The sequence below is a fragment of the Lathamus discolor genome, chromosome 4 (assembly GCF_037157495.1).
Source record: "Lathamus discolor isolate bLatDis1 chromosome 4, bLatDis1.hap1, whole genome shotgun sequence".
NCBI lineage: Eukaryota > Metazoa > Chordata > Aves > Psittaciformes > Psittacidae > Lathamus > Lathamus discolor.
Window position 1 is genome coordinate 75371724 of NC_088887.1, and position 21344 is coordinate 75393067.

Here is a 21344-nt window from a genome sequence, read left to right on the forward strand (position 1 = left end):
TGCAAGGTCCTACACCTGGGTCGGAGCAATCCCAGGCACAGCTACAGCTTGGGCAAAGAAGAGATTCAGAGCAGCCCTGCGGGGAAGGACTTCGGGGTGCTGGTCGATGAGAAAATGAACATGAGCCGGCTTCAGTGTGCGCTCGCAGCCCAGAAAGCCAACCGTATCCTGGGCTGCATCAAAAGGAGCGTGACCAGCAGGTCAAAGGAGGTGATCCTGCCCCTCTACTCTGCTCTCCTGAGACCTCACCTGGAGTATTGTGTGCAGTTCTGGTGTTGTCAACATAAAAAGGACATGGAACTGCTGGAACAAGTCCAGAGGAGGGCCACGAGGATGATCAGGGGACTGGAGCACCTCCCGTATGAAGACAGGCTGAGGAAGTTGGGGCTGTTCAGCCTGGAGAAGAGAAGGCTGCGTGGAGACCTCATAGCAGCCTTCCAGTACCTGAAGGCGCCCTATAAGGATGCTGGGGAGGGACTCTTCCTTAGGGACTGTGGTGATAGGAGAAGGGGTAACAGGTCCAGACTTAAACAGGGAAAGTTTACATTGGATATAAGGAAGAAATTCTTTACTGTGAGGGTGGTGAGGCACTGGAATGGGCTGCCCAGGGAAGTTGTGAGTGCTCCATCCCTGGCAGCGTTCAAGGCCAGGTTGGATGAAGCCTTGTGTGGGATGGTTTAGTGTGAGGTGTCCCTGCCCATGGCGGGGCGGTTGGAACTAGATGATCTTGAGGTCCTTTCCAACCCTAACTATTCTATGATTCTATGATTCTATCTGCAAGCAATAGCTGTATAAGGAACAGAACATTTAGCTTGATGTTCTCTGCACAGGTATTTCAAGAGAAAAGGCTCAAGATGATATCCTGATTCCCATCCGTCTTCTGAGAACAGTGCTTTAAGATGCTGGATATCTCAGAGCTGAGCACTGTAACAGGCAGGTGCTAGGCCAGCCAGGAAAATAATTATGTGCACTGTATGGTGTCAGTTGAAGGAATGGACATATAAGCGTATTTGTAGTATTTACAAACTAATTTCCTATCATCTTCACCTGTTGATGGCATAGAATGCACCTCTTTTTCCAGCTTTCTGGTTGATTATATTTTTTATTCCTGACTATGCTATGCACTTCTGGTCCTTGTGAAGAGATAATGGTTAGTTTCTCCTTTTCTATTGTTTTCATCTGCCTATATTTTTGTTTGTTTTGTCTATTTGTTTTATACACGCATGCTGACATTCTGGGTATGCTTTCACAAGTATTTCTATCACACCAAGTAAACAGTGATTGTAACAGTTAATTTTATCAGAGAGTATCCATTATTTTGCAGAAGCTGAGCTGAACTGTTGTTCACTGTTGTTAGGTATCACAAGAGGACAACACTAATTTTTCAGTTCTGTATAGAAATATGGTAAATATAAAGTGTCTGGCAACTGAAATAAGGATGACTAGTTATTTACTGGCTTACAGACATACTAGGCACCTTAACAACCAGAAAATGGAGTGTTCAATGCAGTATTCAGAGAAACAATTTTAGTGCCAGCCAATCTTAAGTGTCTTTATGAACACCTAATCTAAGAAGGCCACAAGTCTACTGCAACTTGGTAACAGGTCTGAAGAAAAAAGCTTGCTTTGTCTGATAAATAAACGGGGTTAAATAATCCACTTTAGCTGTGGCATGAAGCTGCACAGCAGAAATTTGATACAATGAGAGCATTGTTGTTTCAAAAACATCAGTGATGACAGGAAGTTATGGCAAAATTTCAGTACTTTAATTAGTTATGTTAGCAGTATATTCCAAAGAGCTGGTGTCACATAAAGAATAGGCGTTTTTTGAAAATGAATCATCTATTAATCACCTGGTAGAAGGAGTAAACAGCACATTCATTTAGTTTGTAGATAATTCCAAAATGGGAGGTGCTGCAACAACTTCTATAGAGGTAAGACAAAAAGCCTCTAGTGATCGAAAAGAAAAACTGGCAGTCAGTAGTGGAGTAGGTTCTATCTGAGAAAAATGAGTGAATGCATTTAAGACACGTAAGAAAAAAAAAACCACAACAGGAATACCTGGGGAAAAATAACCTGACAGTAATAAATGTAATGTGAATGCATAACACATTGTTGCAGCAAGGAAATAAATCAGTTTCATTTCATAAGGCAAAGGACATTGTAAACGAGAAACCCCTTCTATGGCAACATGGTACACTCACTGAATATTGTGTATAGGTCTGGACACTTCTACAACAAACATCTGAACTGAAAGGAATTTACAAAAGGTAATAAAAAGTGACAATGAGAGAAAAACTCATGAGGGAAAATAAGAAGTATTCCTGCTTACAGAAAAAGCTTCTATCTACGAAAATGGGGAAAACCCGTGACTTTCTCTAAAAACTTGACATCATTAAATTCAAGAAAGGTGACGTTATATCTAAAGGTCCAAGACAATGTAGATGAAAAGCAGCCCTTGTTACATTTGCCATTTTGTTGCTACCAAACTCTGTGACCTCAAGAAAGTCAGACTGCCTTTATGTGCCTCAGTTTCTTCATCATCTTTATAGGTACATCAATACTTTCCTAGTTCACAGAGAACTGACAAGACTTTAATTAACCCATCTTGATTTAAATTATTTTAAAAAAGAGGAAAATATAAATAGTAGAATAAAAATTCATGGGGTGAAAAACAAAATATGCCAAGGATACTTTCACATACAGAAGAACTGTCAAGAACCGGATAGGTGAAACTGCTTGAAAGAGTGAGTTAACATCCTTGTGGTTCAAAGGTTTAGGGATGTGTGACTTACATGCTAACTTAAAACTATGATTTCCATCTCTGTTATTCTGAGACACTGATCCTTTGTATATTAATCCCCCTGTGAATAATATCTGAGAAGTCTTTCTATGTGGCTGGACAGAATTATGTATTTGGTTAAAATATGACAATGAAGGACAACTCCATAAAATCTGACTATAGATTTGCTTTTCAGCAAAGTGTCTTGAGTCTTATTTCAGAAATGTCTGAAGCAGATGCAGATTTGAAAACAAGTTCTGTTATTAGGTGAATGAACATGCAATTCATAAATGTCTTTTTTGGTAGTGGATGGGGATAATATTTTTCAGACAATGTTAAATTACCTACTGAGTCGTCATCGCTAAATCTGTTTTCAGCCTTTTTTAATATCTTACCTAAGAAGGGATGTCAACATTAACGGTAAAGCCTGACAAGCCATAAGCATGTTAGATATTCTACCATTAAAATATGACAGATAGATTGATACCAGCATCAGAAAACCTTCTCTTTATTAATTATCTGGGAGAGTAATTTCAGACTCATGCTTTCACAATGAATGTAACCTTAGAACTACTCTACTCTCTAGGCATTTCTAAACTATTCCACAAATTCCTTCCCAAATGGCACTGAAATCTTTGGTAACAAAATCAGATTCTTTTCTTTCCCTTAGTCATATAAAATGGGACCATTAATGTAAACTTTGAGCTGCCCTGGTTTACCCAATAATCAAGTTGGCAAACACAGAGACATTAGACTTATTTGGAAGAAAACTTCCTTCCAAGAAGGAACAGCATAGTAATGTATAGATGATAAAGATTTAGGAACAGAAAAGTTGTCGTCCACATTTATCATTTAATGAACAAATAACACTATCATCTTGCTGGAAAATGTGGGCTGCTTCCACTGTAAAGCACAGCACATCTAAGTAAAACCTAGATCTATTTCCTGAAGAGACTTCACGTTAATGTGCCAGGACTATGTAATTGTGATACTCCATTAACTCACACATGTTTTGCAAACAGAAGCTGAGAAGAAACCTTTTAGCTGTTGCAGAACTTGCTGCACTTGTTTGTAGATGGTCTATTATTGAATTTGATAGTGTGCTGTTTTGCTGGGTAGCCTAATAAAGTCTTTTAAAGAGACTAAGTGAGGCATTGGTGGGAGCAGGGTCTGGTCCTTTCCTAGGAGTCTGAAATCTGCATTGGTACTTCGACGGTTTTATGCCACGGCCAAACATAAGCAAATAACCAAGCATTAAGTTATCAAGTTCCTCCTCCAAATTTCCACCTCCTAATTTTGTTACTCTCTTGACAGTATTTTGTTATCTCCAAGATTTACCACACTACATGGCCAGAACATTTAATTTTCACCTCTCTCTCTTTCTGTACCTCCCTCCCCTTTCTTTTATCTGAAGAAACCACAGCACATTTTTGCTGATTTAACAAGTTAACCAGCTTAGTTGGTTTAACGTTGGCTGATGGTATGCATGCCCATCACAGTAAGGTGACCTTGTGGTTGATCCTAAACTTCCACATCTAAAATTCTTGAACAATATGAGTTTAACTACAACCAGCCTAAATATGTTCATCATATTAATGAAGGAAATGTCAAGTGAGAACGATATGTAAGGTCTGAGTAGGAAAACGGTGTTTTAAAATAAAGAACCCAGACCTAGGAACACTGAGGTCCTGTATACAAGTTGTATGCAAGGAAAACAAAAGTCACTCATGAAACAAGAGTAACTTCGGGCAGCATCATTTAAATCTCTGCACACAGAAGTATTTTTTTTCCCCTTTTTATTGTAAATTTAGTCTTTTAAATGATTTTTAATGTTTTGATCTAAAAAATATAGCTGTTATAAAGATGCCTTATTTTGCTACCTGTGCATCCTATAGCCATCAGAAAATTATATTGCTACTAGTATGTCTAGTAATCGTGCAAAAGAATTAAGCTTCTGTAAGCCACAAGCAAAAATATTGAGCAAGCAATAAACAAGAAATAACACATGGCCACAGTATTAACTTTTTAATTTCACATGGGCATGAACAGCACAACACAAACTCACAAGTAATATTAACACCTGAGTCTCAGATTTGGGACCAGCCAATAGAATGTCCAGGGAAACCTTCTGCACACCTACAGCATTACAGATGCACAAATCACACCCGTAAATGGTCACTGGGTCTGTGTTCTTTTCCCCTAACACTGCATTTGTTTTAATTACAGAGATAACATAAAAAGCCTCTCACATCACTGATAGTCCTAGCTAGATATGGATTATTGCTTAAAGTAGTAAAAATAAATAAATACAATATATATTACTGTTATGGGCATTTTCAGTCTGCATAGGAAAACATTTTATCTTTAGGGAATTTGTAAACCACAGAATTAGAGAAGCAAATTAAAGAGATGGAAACATGTAGAAATTTTAGTCAAATCGGGAAACTGTTATTGTCTTTATACTGTGTTAAGATTGATTTCTTTCAAGCTGTGCATCTGAAGGCCTAATTACAGATACTCCTTGCATTCTGAAGTCTCGAGTTGAAGAGGAAAAGTAGGTGCCACAAGGTGGGCAGATTTGCTTACTACATAATGCTCAAGAACAACAAAAACTTCCTGCTGGCAAACAATCTTCAGATAACAGCTGCCTTATTCTGTTCATACCTTTAGATGATTTACCAGATCCTGCAGCCTTTGCCAAATAAATCCACTGACTTCAATGGCAGCACAGCTCAGTGGCAATTGCCAAGGTGGCCTTCCTCAGGCCACCAGATTTCAATGCTTATCCACCCTTTCATGGGATTCAGAGGCCACCATGGAAGTATAGTCAGTTCTCATCTGTCCTTCTCTCACCTATAACCTTCCCTTACTCCTCTGCATGGTTTTTCTTTCATATGCTTCATTAGAAACAGATGAACAAACCCATTTCCTCCTAGGCACACAGCTACAAAAGTGATAAAGTTTTAGCAAGCAATCTACTGATCTGTAAGCAGAAAACTAGATCATGCTACAGAAACACATCTCTCAGCAATGTAACTACATAAATCATGTGCACAGCCCAGGTGAAGGTGAGGGAAAGGAGTTTGATTTCAAAGTGCTTCTTTTAAAAAAAATGGTGGGCTCAACATTGCTTTGGCCTGCTGCATTTTGCATTAGCTGAAAATGCAATTGATCCCCCTGCAAAGGCCTGGCATTAAGCCTGTGCATATTTAAGTCCAGCACAGACTTATCCTTGAGCTAAGAACCGAACAGGGATTTTTCTAGTTTATGTATTGTCAAGTGTTTCAGTATGTAAGAAAGAAGGCAGTTCAAAAAACCCAGTCACATTAAGGAAAAGAAAGTACGAATGTAAGACGCCAGATAATCCAAATAAATCCTTATGCTTTTAGGCTTCCCTGTGAACAGTTAAGCATGATATTACTCTGGCAAGAGTAGTATTGTCTCCTGACTCTGTTGCTAGAACTGACCAATTACTACTTCCAACTAACACTTATATTTTTCTTCTGTTTAAAAACTATGTAAAATCAGAGAAAACCAGAAGTCAAGTACACTCAGATTCCTCAGACCATCAATATCTTCCTTCTATAAGAACCATTATTGAAGGACCATTTGAAAACTTTCCTGCTTCTTTTTGACTTTCCAAAGCCTCTCCTATTTTCATGGTATTTAGATCTGGCATAAAAAGAAGTACTTACACAAGGGTATGCAGATTTAATAAGGTGGGTCCTAAGCCAATAATCACATCACTGCTAAAAATACTAAAGATATGCCCATAGTTATTCAAGAAGTGTGATACTGGTGATACTGTGACTGTAAAATGGGGGGGGGGGGGGGGGTTGGGGGAAGAGGAAAAGTCTATGGCAGGGTTATTTCCAGTCTAGGAGCTGTATAAATTCTTAATCTAAAATTCCTTAATGATCACTTGGTACTTAACATCTCATTTTTATTTATCAGAGAAGCTGTCACATAGGGATGGCTAACATGCAAGGCATTTTATTCTATCTTTAATTATGTCACCATACAACTTATTTGAGAAGCCGGTGTGTGGCAGAGGACTGATTAAAAAAAAAACAAGAAACCCACATTAAAGTAACTTCAGCTTGGATGCAAGCTTCCACAGAATCCTAAATTATTTATGTCAGTCCCCTTATTGGCATGTATCTGTGCCCAGTGTAAAAAGTGTGGCATGAACATGGATAGATTGATATTTAAATAGTACAACTGTGTATCTATCTGCTATGTAATACCTTTAAATCAACAGAATGAAGACAATGAAATTGAATATTTACAATATTTTAATAGTTGGTATTGATAAAATTTTGTGTATGCCAAAGCATTAGAAAAGTGTTTAAGGAGGAACGTGTTGGAAGACTTTTATTTATTAATGACATTTTGGTAACAAACGCCAGGAACCATCCTAGAGACAGGAATGTGTGATAGTAGGTGTTCCCCATCAGCTTATTTGAAACTGTTACTAGAAACAGTCAGTGCTCCATTTCTTCTCCCCTATATCCAAACTGTTCTCATGCTGCTGTGACTTTTCAGACATGGCAATCCAAACTCTACACTGGTGCAGAAAAATGCCATGTGTGGTACACGGTGCATGATGAACTGGGAAGTAAAAAAGGTTGGTTGATTTAGCAGTATTTGCCTCTGTCTGAAATGTCATCATTCCCACTGATTGTAGTGCTAGAAGAGTCTGAAGAAGTAACACTTCAAGAATGATCAGATTCTAAGTTAATGTGGCAAAACTGGCCCAAGCAAGATGTGGCAATGTAATGAGCCTCACTAAACATTAAATTTTCACTGGTTCAAGTTTCCAGCTAATAGAAACAAACAACATTCCTCCCACAGTGATATATAATTAGATTAGAATGATGAAGCCTGTATACCCTTACTTAAAATCCAATAAGTGAATAAATAAATCACAACTTTTAGCAGCTGATTACCAACAGGCTTTAAAGGGCACAGTGGCCTTTTAAAATATCAGACCATATATGTTTTGGTATCAAAATAGGAAGCTGAATCTCAAATATAGACTACATATAGGAAAAATCTCAAATATAGACTATATATAGGAAGAAGATGGCTTCTGGACATCACGCTAAAAAATCCAGACTGACTTCACAGCTGTAGTTCTCCACTGGCTGTAGCTCGCTCTCTTCACTAGGCAGCAGATCCCAGCTTGCTGAGTTTGGGGAGAGTCCAAAAATGATCCTGAGATCCACTCCTCATAGCCTAGAAGCATTTTCAGTCCATGGCCAGTACTAAAACTTCATTAGCGCAAGAGAAGGTGGGACAGATTTCCCCTGCAAGTTGTTTAGTAAGAGCTTAAATTAACATGTTTGTTACTTATTTGTAGGAGTGCCAGGAAAGCTATGGAGATATATACATCAGTAGAAACCGAAAAAACCTCCTGAGAGTGTTTGAGATTTGCTTGTAAAGCTGATCAAAGTGTTAACATCAGAAACCTGAAAAAAATGAAAAATGCAGTGCTGATGCTTTTCACAAATTCATAAAACTTCACTGTGCCATAAAATACACTATTGGAAAAAAGCTTATGATAACTTGCTTCCTCATTTTAAAATGCAAATGTTGTATTTTTTAGTTGAAAATAATCTTCAACATTCATTTGAAATCCTTCAAAATGAAATACATATTTCAACTTCAAATCTTGCTTCTTGCTTTGTGTGGTGATTGAAAGGTGTTTTCTTCAAGTAACTGTCTCCAGTTGTTGAAAATTAAAAAAATCCAGTCATCATCTGCTTAATCTTAGGAGTTTATTGCTCTGAGAAAACACTAAATATCCTAGTGTGTGTTTCTTCACATGTTATCTATTTCTTGTTATGCTTTGTAAGCTTTTTGTACATTTCCCCTCTAGAGATTTTGCATACTCCAAAAACTAGGTTGCAACAGGCAGAAATTGCCTTGTCTTCCAGTGGTAAATCCATGGAGCTACCAAACTTCAACAAGTATGTATAAATTGATATCTTCCTTAAGATACACACCCCCACGAAAATGCTTTGATGTCAGAAGAATGAAAAACCAGACAACATAATTTATTTCCTCAGTACAGTTTTAGTACCTGCATAGTCACGTTGTTCTTAATAGGGTAAAAATTAAATCACATACATCATACCCACTCACTGAAGTAAGTACTCAGTAACCCCCCTTTGCCTTTTTTTGGCTGTGATCTTGCTGAGATTTCATTGACTGAAATGTCCTACATTACTGAAATGAGCTGTTTTCACCTCCGTCCTGCTTCAGATATACCTAATGTTTTCACTTTGAGTGTAGCTCTTCAAAATCAAGGATAGCCTCTTTGCTGCGTGATGATTAATTTCCTAATCAGAAATAGCAAATGGCTTGATACCACGAAAAGGTATCTATCATTCAGAGTAAATAATTTCACCTAACAATGTTTAATTAGTAAGTTGCCATATATTAAAGAAGATCTATTTCAGGCCTTAAGATTTGTTGTTCATTTGATTAAAATTCTTAGTATAGCTTCAAAGCACACTTCAAGTAGCAATGGTGTCCACCATCTGTCTCTCCACCAATATAAAGACTACCTTCCATAAAAGCTGCATCAAGTTACCATCTAAGACTGATCATGGTTATAGACATAGTAGATCACTCATGACATACATAGTATTTTTGGTCCTAACTCTCATTCCCCCTTTTCCAGCTAATCTCTAACTCTATGCACTATTACAATATTACTGCTGTTAATGGCAGGTAACTGACCTGCACATTGCTGAAACATTCAGCTGCTGGTTCAGTGATAAATCATTCTGAAGGCACAAAACATGCAGGTTAAACTAGAAGAAAATGGAAGAGTTTATGCCTGATAAAGCTTGTAAATTAATCTATACATACCCTGGAGTAAACTGAGCATGTGATGGATATACAATAAACACATTAAGCAAAAGCATTTCAGAGTAACTTACATGGGAAAGTTTAAAATAAAGATCCCAATTTATGTAAATATCCCAAGAAGTGAATGAGTGGGAGCTGTATCAGTAATATTCAGAAAAGAATCCATAAAAAGCATTATGGAGAATCAGTGAAACTGAGTGCTCCAATATATTTAGGAAAATTGGAACATTTTGATTATAGAGGTTCCTCTATCTACCACGCCATGCATTTTTTTTAAGTCCCAATGTTTCAGAAATGACACCTGAATGTTCACGTACAGTACAAACAAGCAGGAAATCCTGAAGTATGTATAATCTGGTAGGATTTATATCTTGGTGATCTAGTTTGATTTTGTCTGCAGTGGTCTGGCCAGCAGCAACTGTGCTAGTTATGGTGGTGTCACCTCTCACAACAGTTGCACGGCAAGCATGGTGTTACACTAACCAGCTTGTCTGCACAGCCCTCGCCAGCTCTGAGTGGGGCTGTCAACACAGAGACCGACTGCTGCCTCCTTTCTAACAGCACCTACACAGGCAAGCAGCTAGATTGCACTGTGGATGTGTAGGCACCATATGTGGGGGGTTTACCTCTCAGCTATCAGAGAAGAATGAGTGCTTATGTATATAGCAAGCAGGGAAGACTTCAGGAGCAATATCTCTGTGCCACATCTTTCCTATTTTCTTCCTGAATATCTGGTAGCTCTGATTTATTTATCCAGTTTTCACAGTTACCACTAAGTACAGCGCAAGTGGCCACTATCTCTAAAAGTATTCTTAAGGCACATAGGTATATAGCTCCTTTCTCTCCTTAAATAATTCATCTTACTGCTAAAAGTGACATTCCTGTAACATTCCTCCAAGAAAAAAAGCCATTTCCATATTTTTCTGGTAGACCACAGAACAGAGGTAAAAGGGAAAAAAAGAAACTTTAATTTAAAATAAACTGTAAAAGTCTTTTACATCTTTGTCTACAGAGATTTAGTGAATCCCTGCAAATACAGAGACAGAGATTTTTCAAATATTCCAGAATCCTTCTCAAGATACATTATTTTAAGTTTGCTATTAATTTCCCAGTTGTTTGGACACACAGGCCAAAGAATTAAGAAGGGCAGCAAAAAGACAACAAAGCCCGTGTATTACAGTCAAAATATTAATCTAAGAGGTAGTATTCCTGCATTTAATGAGGGTTGAGGGTAAGAAATGAGAAATTATAAGGCTACAGTTCCTATTATCCAGGGTGCCGATGCTATGTATGAATACCCTTGTTTTGTAGCTTGTTTTCTAGATGCAGTCCCTATTTTTGATTCTTAGAGCATGTTTTTGTCCTTGCTGTGTGTCAGGTGAACACCTACTGTCACAGTGAGAATCAGATATGGGTAACAGAGCCTCTGACGGCTGATTGTCAGAAGACTGATGTCTTTCATCAGTGTTATGGACTTGAGGCTAAGTCCTTTATTAATCCTATTTTTGTCCATAGGCATATAAAGTACCTTTAATCTCGGGATTTTTGTGTATTTGTAAATCAGTAATTTTACTTATGGGTTACTATTTTTAAGTCTTGGATTCTAAGTTCAGAAAACAATTTCCATCATAAAATATTAAAAACATACACTATTCAGTGCTTCAGCAAAGATTAAATGTCATTCAAATTTAACAGGACAGATTTTTTTTCAACAAGCTTACTTGCGTCAATATTTTTAATGTCTTTTCCCCCACAAAATACTACAGAAAAAAGGATTACTTCTGTAAAAGAGGTAAATAAAGCACAAATAGAACCTCAGAAGTGTGTTAGATTTTTCACTTCTTTATTCCATTCCTTGGGGTGGAATTTAGCTGAACAAATGTTTAAGTCAGTCCACAGTATAGGCATGTATGTCTGAACTAAATGCCCTCTCTAATCAATATGAAGAAATAAGCACTTGAGGGAGAGATTTTTCCTGACCTATATCTGAGGTGTAAACTTCATACCAGCATGACTTGCACCTATCATTCCCTATCAACTTCAGAAGTACCCTACACCATGGACATACAATATTTGGCAAGGAAAATTCTGCTTTCTGTTTAACAGGAAAAACACTGCATCTCCACCCTCTCAAAGCCTGTTTGGATTTGCCTATACCTGGACAACATGCCTTCTAACGAGATTCATTTGAGACTGCATCGGGTCCGCCTGTTCCAGCACAGGGTAGCAGCTTGTCCTTTGCAGCTTCATAAACCTGATGCAGCTGGTTAGAAGATTACATGCCCCACTGACCAGCTGCTCTTAGAAAATGAAGCTGCAGAAGAGCAGAGAGAACAAGCCATCCAAATGCGTGAAAGGCATTTACAGCTGCAGGGAACATGCAGAAGACACCAGTTCCCATTGTGATGCCTTTCAGTAGGGGACTTGACCAGGTTACAGGAATTTGCACCCCTGGCTGGAAACTGTTCTTACTACTGGGCCAATGCATCCTTTCCAAGTTTCATAGGCTTGCCACCTCTCCTCTTTTGGTTAATTAAAAAAATATTTTGATCTAATGCAATTCACAAATTTTGACATAATATGCAAAACTGATAAACAGTGATCTCAGGGTAAATCTTAAAGGATTAGACCCTAAAATCATTTGTATGCAATAGTGACTCCTCTTAGGCTATTATTAACTCTGAGGACTTCAAGTAATCTCAGCACAAATCTTACAGGATTATACCCCAAAGTCATTTGTAGAAAGCAGAGATTCCTCTTAGGCTATTATCAATTCCGATAGGATTTGGATCAGGTGTAGAATATTTTATTTTCAAATTACTGGTTTTTGTCAAATATAAGGTAAGGGTTCTTTTATCAAGAACCTCTGTAAAGTTTAGAAACTTGTACCAGATGTCCAACAAAGCCAGCAAGCGTAACTTTTTTTTTTAAGGCTTCTAAGTGCTCTAAGGCCTGTATTTGGGCAAGTGTAGAAGTTATGTAGTGTGTTAAACCAGTATGAACTATACTGAAACTGCGGCCCTGCCAGCACTGTTACAGCTGACCAGTTGTGGACTTTCAAAAAATCCACCTGTCCTACAATGGACTTTGCATTTGATGGGGAACACACTGCAAAGTGACACTGAAGTCTGTAACACAAGGAAAGAAAACAGAACAGAATCCCACCACCTTCTCCAGAACTAAAACATAAAATACCTGGTGTCCCAGCTTTCATATGGTGTACTCTATGTTCTGTTGCAGATATGGCAGCAATAGAATAATATGAGTAGTTAATAAGATTATGCTATATCTATTTGACTTTCCAGACTCCTTAGAAGCCTCCTGCCTCCCAAACAGGTCTGAAGAAAAGGCAGACCTTTCTGATTCTCTGCTTCCAAAAACCGAAGAAACAACCCAAAATTTTCCTGTGAAAACCACTCCCTTTCACATTCAAAGCAAGCAAAGCTTGAAAAAATTATCCTGCTGAAAGTCTATCCTTCATCTACCAACCATGACAGCACCGGGTGATAGCACTGGTGTGCAAGTGCGCTCTTGTGCTGCAGCACTACCCCTCTTCTGCAGAAGTTCATGGAGGCCAGTGCAGCTCCAGGCATGCACTGGGAGCAGAGGGCAGAAAACTTGCATTGACCATGCAACTGAATCTCAGTTAATTACAACTTTCAGCATCTCCATTATTTTACTTTCCACGCTTTTGTTTTTTTTGTTGGTTCCCCCCCCCCTTTTTTTTTTTTTCTTTGCCATGTTTAATGAGATAATTATAACTGTCTACAAGTTTTCACTTCCTTGAAGTGTTCATAGAATCATAGAAGGGTTTGGGTTGGAAGGGATCTTAAAATCATCTAGTTCCAACCCCTGTGCCCTAGGCAGGGACACCTCCCACTAGACTAGGTTGCTCAAAGCCTCATCCAGCCTAGCCTTGAACACTGCCAGGAATAGGGGAGGCACAGCTTCTCTGGGCAGCCTGTGCCAGTGTCTCACACCCTCACAGTAAATAATTTCTTCCTTACTTTGCTCTTTGTTGGAAAGCAACTTCACAAAACATACTTGTCAGTTCTAGTATCAAGGAAAGATTCAAACCCACTATTTTTCCCCAAGTTCTTTCATAAATTGTGCAAGAAAAGAAAAGGGAATATAGGATGTCTGGGATAGTATCTATACTTGCAGGTATTGTTTTGGGAAATTATCATTGAAACTTTCTTTCCTGCCCTGTAATTTACACTGCTACTGCTGGTAATGACTGTAAGAAATATAACCAGCACTAATGGGTATGGATCACTGTTCTCCTAGACCGTAAAAAAGAGGAGCATAGGGAATGATGAACCTGTAAGAGAAATCAGTGCAACTGCAGATTGGTTCTTACACTATTCAGGTTATTTTCCTTAAATGACATCATGCCTCACACATTCTGCTGAAGGCTATCCATATCCATTTAAGTTCATGACAGCTATTCTTAGAGAGTCTTTAATTTCTAATACCATTACCAAGCCTATTACCATACTTTTTTTAATGAGGAGACAGTGTCTCTATTATCAGGTTCAGATCTATTTAGCTTAAATTAAATATATTTGCTATAATTGTCCTGTAGTTATTCAAAGGATTAGTGAAAAAATGTCATTGAGCTGCTAGTTCTCTCTTCATTAACATTCCTGACAAAACCTCCTGGTAGGACTGGTTTCAGATGCTGATGGAGCAATACTTTAAAGAAATTGGCTAGTCTGTGAAACAGCTATGTCACTATGCATGAACTGGTGATAAGAAGATGATGCTATTACAGCTATACTGGGAGTATAATATATTTTATGATGCTTTGAGGCATACAGTGGGGGTCCAAGAACTGGAGGTCCAAGAATTGGAGCATGATTGCTTATCTATTACTAGGAACTGTATCTGATGGAACTCTTCACCTGTGTGTTTCCTACCTGCTAGGTTTTTGTTTCTTTTCCTAGTTTTTGGAAGAGTTTGTGAGTCATATCACTGAGTCAGATATTTCTTTGCTAGGAACATTGAGGACCTACTGTTTCAAGGGAATTCTTCTCATTTCAAGGCTTGCTTTCTTAGGCAAGATTCCCAGGAGATTTTCTGGATCCTCATTCACTCATTAGTGAAATTCCAGACACTGATTTTTTTGAAATGACCATCTAGTATGGCAATGCAATGGCAAATACACAGGTGTAGACAATACAGCTATAAACATCATAAAAGGCTCTGCCAAGAAACAGCTGGCAGCTGGTATTGTGTTGTGTAGTGACTCATGTTAATTCACACCGATTACATAGAATATGGAGATGGAACAAAAAATACTATTGTCAGACCTTTCGCCCTGAGGAACCTTTGAATGTAACATACTCTGAGGAATAAAACACTTCAGAAAAAATGAATCTAGAAGAATGGAGCAGTTAAAAGTCTCAAGACAATTACAGACCCTTAGAAATATGGAGGACAAACATGTAAGAAATGAGTAAGACTGTATAAGGTTTAGGATGCAAGAACTGATTGCCAGTTAAAAGAAAGGCATCATTTCTTCTGATCATAGTTGGTTCCAAAATGCCTAATAACTTCCAAATCTCTGTTATGAATTTAATATTTAGCTTCTCCTACTTATTACAGAAATTAGTTCTTGTAGAGATTTGGAAAGTACTGCACTTCACATAAAATTAAATATAAAACTTACACAGAAATTATGTCGGAACATTGCCAGCAAGCTGAGGGAGATGAACCCTTCTCTCAGCTCAGCACGGTTAAGGCCACATTTGGATTGATGGGTCCAGGTCTGCACTTCCAAATACAAGAGGGATATGTACATACCAGTGGAAGTCCAGCGAAAGATGATGGAAGGACTGAACCATCTGTCATATCAGCAAAGGCTGAGAGGGCTGGTACTATTCAGACTGGAGAAGAGAATGCTCAAGGGGGGGAAGTCATCAATGTGTATATATGTCAGGTGGAGGGAGACTAAATAAGATGGAGCCAGGATGTTCATTATAAAGGCCAGTGACAGGACAAGAAGCAATGAGCACAAATTAAAAACAAAACCAACAAAACAACAACAACAAAAAGAAACCAAGCAAAACACCAAACCCAATACCATGCCCCACCCCCACCCCTCCAAAAAAAAAAAAGCAAACCCAAACCAAAAAGTAAAATTCCATCTAAACACAAGAAATCACTTTCCTACTGTGAGAATGGTCTGTGAGAACTGGCACAAGTTGCCCCAACAGGCTGTGAAGTCTCCATCCATGGAGATATGCAAAATGAGGCTTGAGGCTGCACATGGTCCTGCACGACATGCAATAGCTGTGATGGGGGTGGGGTGTGACTAGGCCGTTTCCATTGGTGCCTTCATATCTCAGCCATGCTCTGATTCTGTGATTCTGTGTAAGAATGTGTACCTTACATAGAGAGGCTAAAGAGACAATGTTTAAGTTACAGCAGATTGAGTTCCTTTGTAGATTAGATCATGAATAGGAATCTGAGATAAAATCCTGAAAAGGAAAACAGACCTCAAAACACCTCTCAAAATGGAAATCAAAATTATTCCATCAATGCTTAAGTGAATGGTTGTGGGGCAGAAAGCAAATTAAAAAAGCGAGACACATAAAGGTCAGATCATAATTAAACAAATTGTTTACATACCTCCGGAAAGTCTTACAAATCGTCACCCTAAGACATGTCTGGTACAGCAGAAAAAAATGCTACAAATGTCTGCACAAGCAAAAAGCTTGGCAGCACCACTAGTTTAAATTAATTCCTCACAGGAGTTAATGCTTAGATAATAATGTTCTTGACAAACACAGGTCCTGTACACAAAAAAATCTCCCACAAAATCATCACAATTTGCTGTATTTGTTTTCTTATTTGTGGTATAGTAGCATCAAATGGCAGAATCATCCATCAAAACTCCCTTGTGCAATCAAAGTACCAATTAAAAAAAAAAAAAGAGATAATTCTTGAAGAGCTGAAATACTGACATTATCTAACAATCCAGTATTTGCTTTATACCAGAAATCGTCACCCTAGTTTAAACTACAAAATATGTAGATTTTTTTTTACTGAAAGTCAGCCTGTTAGGAAAATACATTCTTCCGTTAATGTACTTGCCTTCTAGAAAAACTAAGCAGTTTTTCCATATAAGTGAACAACGGAATAGTTTTAGAATAGCAACAAAATAGTGACAGTATACACAAAGTTCAAACGCCCTTTGATAAGGCTTCAAATTGAAAATTACCTTTAAAACATCAATGATAAACTAGGACAAATCACTACGCCTTTTAATCCAACTTCCTGCAGAGCAGATCCCTAAGAATCCCAGAAAATAGTGCTTACAACAGGTCAGTAACTTTCAGCTACGTACCTTCTCAGCAGTATTAAGATACAGAATTTCAGGTTACTCAAAAAACCATAATGTGCTTAAGTTCATTTCAATATAAAAAGGCCACAAGTTGCCAAAGATTTAGTGAGGTGCCATCTGAGCTCTGGTCAATGACCCCAGTGTTTGCAGTAAACTACACTGCTGTTCTTGGTTTCCTTCTCCAAAAGAGGAAAGACCTCTATGTATAGACATTTTGAAATGTCTGCTCTGTGTGCATACTCATAATACTGCACACAACTTTTGGGTTCTTTTTTTAGGCCCTTCAAAGACAAGTAAAATTTTGAAAATCCACTACATAAAAAGTTCCAATTTCACATCAAAAAGGGAAGCCATCACAGTGCAGAGAACAGCAGTCATCCACACCACAGCCTTCCCAAGGACTAAGGACACTTAGGACACTTTCTATATTATATTAGCATCTGATCTGCTGCTGGGAACTTTTGTCCAGCTCATCCTCATTTTCCATTCTCTCCTTTTATAATTCATCTTCCCTTTTGTGTCATCTTGAGACAATATTAGCAAAAAGAAGTCTTTAATCGGATAGAGAGGATGATACAGAATTACCCTAAGGAGTTAAAGACATCTTCACTTTTTTCTGAAGGCAACCTCAGAATTTCGAAGTAATCTTCCAACTTCAGGGATAACTTTCCTCCATTCTCCTATATGTGTGCACATGCCCGTTACTGGGGTTAGCCATCTTTACCATACCTGTTTGCAGAATTTCTACCTGCATGCAAAGCTCTTTGCAATGTCGATTTACACCTCTTAGTGTCAGACCCTTTTGAGCTTATGCATATGCAGAAATGCTCAGGGGGCACTTTCTACGCAAACACAGATTTCATATTTAGATAAAACCATGACAGAATATTCTGAAGCTCTTTTACTCTTTGCTAATCTGCAGTTTATGAGAAAAGCTAAATAAAGTATGACTTGTAAATACAGGCACAACCATAAAAGCTGCTTAGTGTTCATTATTAAAGACAAACATTTAGTAAACTGAGACACTGAATCCTTGATGTTACAAAGATCTTACAAAGGATGAGGACCAGAAAGACGGGAGTACTGATTAGAAACAAATAAAAACCTCAAACTGTCCTTGTCAATTCTTTCTAGGTATAAAAGATGTGTTCCATACTGCTTAAGTGGTTTGCATGACAACCCCTCTCAAATGCAACTGAGGCCTTAGTGTATGGAAGCCAGAAGCCCTCTAAGAGACTCTGTACACCACAAGAAAATAATGCAGGAAAAAACTACTGCCTCAAGGCTACAAAAAGGCAGGCTACAAAAAAACCTGCTTTGCAAGTACAAAAATCAGGGGAGATCATAGTTCATCTTGCAACAGTGAACATAATTGCAAACCTAAACTTTGCATTTGAAACTAGGAGACAAAAATTATAAACCCCTCTATGCATATCTAATCTCTTTTTTTCAACATTAGCCAAGCCTGCAAGCGCTTAACAGCCTGATTCTTGATGTCATTGTAATTAAAGGCAATACTCACAAGGCTGATAAGCAGACCAGCTGTAAGTTAACCTTTATCTTAGCCAAACTGACAACTGCAAATGTGATACCTAATTGTAAAGAAAAGAACACTGGAATTTATTATTGATTACTGACTTTTAAGTCCCATAACCTTGAAAATAAGTAAATGACATCCACCAGCCTACCATCAAACTTCTTGTGCCGGGATACAAAAGTGGTGCGTACAAAGTGACTTGTCTCATCCACTAAATTTTCAAACTCCAGTTTGCTCTGTTGGCTTAACTTGTCTTCCATTTCTGAGGTGCAACATGTATATTCCTGAGGGCAGATTCTCAAATGTTCCCCTGGAATGACAAGAAAAAACAAAAGTTTAAAATATCTGGATACATATAGAAGTGTGTTGGTACCAAACATACATGAAGTCTCTTCAGTTAAGGGAGGTGGGGTACTTGAAGAGCTCTTTAAGGCTTGACCACTTGATTGGGAAAACACTTTGAATCTCTAACCACTTGATTGGGAAAACACTTTGAATCTGTATCTACCACTTTGCTATAGTTGGGCATTCCATACACAGGAGGGAAGACATACTTTGGAGACTCATTTTGGTACTTTAGAAGGTACAACTCTCTCATGCCAAAAGCGATTCCTCACACTGAAGAAGCCTTCCTCATAAACAGGCATATACCTAAAGATTTTAAGACAATTGCTTCCTTTCTGTTTATATTTGAAATGCCTGGACAAATACCTAGTGAGATGACCTGTTACAAGTCACCAAAGCTGTCTTGATGTCAAAAGCTGAAAAAGATAGGTCCCACTTGCCCAAATGTATCTGAGCATTCTCCCCTTCTACCCTTCCTTCCCTTCTGCTTGAGTAAGTGTATTTTGATGACTGTGTTTGGATGCCACATTTTCATAGGCAACATTTCTTGTCAGACAGAGCAAATGCTCTGCTGAATAGGAGAAAGCAATGAAGAATTTAATTAATGCTTATGTTATATGGAAATGCAATGTAAAAGGTAATGAAAGCCTCTTATTTAATTCAATAGATTTATCACTGGAAGCACTGTGCCAGTTCTTCTGACAATATTGTTTTCTTTGGTACAATCTGCAAGTGGAAACCAATCCTTTAGCTCATGAAATTAAAATTGTCTGTTATTACATGAAATGTGAATTTCCAATTGACACTGTACTATGGGTGTCAGAAACATTTAGCTCAGTTTCTACAAAGGCAGAAAATTCTACCATTCCCTCTTGAGAAATAAAAAGAATGATCTGCCTCTATGATTAGAGTTACTTGTAAGGCGATGAAAACATTTAGCTTACTGTACACCAAATACTGATTAAAAATCCCGATTTAAAATCCCTTAAAGGTGAAAATAAAATGATATACAAAGCCTAAGGGTTAAATAAATATCAGGGACCTGATTCTCATTTATATTGAGACTCTATCACTGCTGAGGCATAAAGAAGATTTAAATGCAATTTATACCTACTTTAAGGCTACTTTCACCATTCTTAATACGTAGTGAGAAGAATCAGGCCCTAAGATTTATGCTTCCCAGGAGTATAATACATTTAGTTGCTGCATCATTTTGAAGACAGCATCAAAAAGAGGTTTCCATATGCTTAGAATAAACATTGTATTGAGTTTGTCCTCACCTTATTCCAGTTTCTATTTCAGTTTTGAATCAGGTCTTTTAATTTGAAATTTAGTCATTCCTCAACCCTGACCCATCACCCCATCTTAATCTGTTTTTTCTGCAAGAATTCATAATACATTAACTATAGTGCCATGAGATTTCTTTTAGCAGTCTCAAGACTTTTTTAAAAGCTCCCAGCTATACATCTTCAGGAAGGCTCATTTCCTTATTATCAGTTACTGTTCAACAGTACTACCTACATACATGTCCCCGTCATGTCCAAAAGCACCATGATATAAAACACTGTATAAACATCAAAAGAGATGACCGCCAGAATATTGTAAGGATTGTTTCCCATGTTTACTACACCCTTCAACACAGTAAATTACTTCCTTCCCATTCTCAAAATCATACATGTAAGCCATAAACAACACATACAGCAACTGGTGAGCCAGCTGCCGTCAAACATAAATGATAGTGGCAAAATAATGGTTGCCTTACTCTCTACGTCGCTGTCACAGTAAACTGAAACTATTCAACAGGTAACATCTGACTGTGGGGGCATCATAATAAGACACAATATAAATTCTTTTAGTAACAGCAGTGCTCTGAGTTTTTATTAGCTGTCAGAAAGACAAGGAAAGCTGAAAAACTACGTCATTAGAAGCACTGCCATGTGCTTGGTTAAACAAGTAAACAAACAAAAAATCATCCATAACACCTGTAACCCCTTCCTCAAAAAACCCAGGGGGGTTTCCTCACTGGAAAGCACTGGGTAGACCTCCTATCCCAGTTCCAGCCCTGGTGGTAGTTTTTCTGTAATGATAATGTCCTGCAGTGCTGCTGAAGTCAAGAATTTTTATAAAATTCAGTTTCCTGTTAATTTCAGGTTTTTTTTCTCTTCTATCTGGCTCTGTGTTTTTCATAATGGCCAAACTATCAACTGTAATAATGCTAATAATTAAGGCACTGTGCTTAGTAATAGCCATGGGTCTAAAATTTTAAGCTATTACGATACGCTGACAATTATAAAAAAAATAAATCATATTAAACATATTGCAGTCATTTCTGTAGCATTATTTATTTATTCTTGCTTATTTATTTGCAGTCTTACTTCTCTTTGCTACAAAATCAACTTCCTACCTTGGCTGTTACAAACTCATTCCTGCTGTACTTATTTCTTATACTTGTA

General features: G+C 37.9%; 1 protein-coding gene across 1 annotated transcript in view; it reads right to left on the bottom strand.

Annotated features, from left to right (window-relative positions):
* Positions 1-21344, bottom strand: part of GPC6 (glypican 6) — a 763338-nt gene that overhangs the window by 513669 nt on the left and 228325 nt on the right. Inside the window, exon 2 of the mRNA XM_065675796.1 lies at positions 18698-18856. Within this exon, the coding sequence (XP_065531868.1) occupies positions 18698-18856 (159 nt within the window). The remainder of the gene's footprint in view (positions 1-18697; positions 18857-21344) is intronic.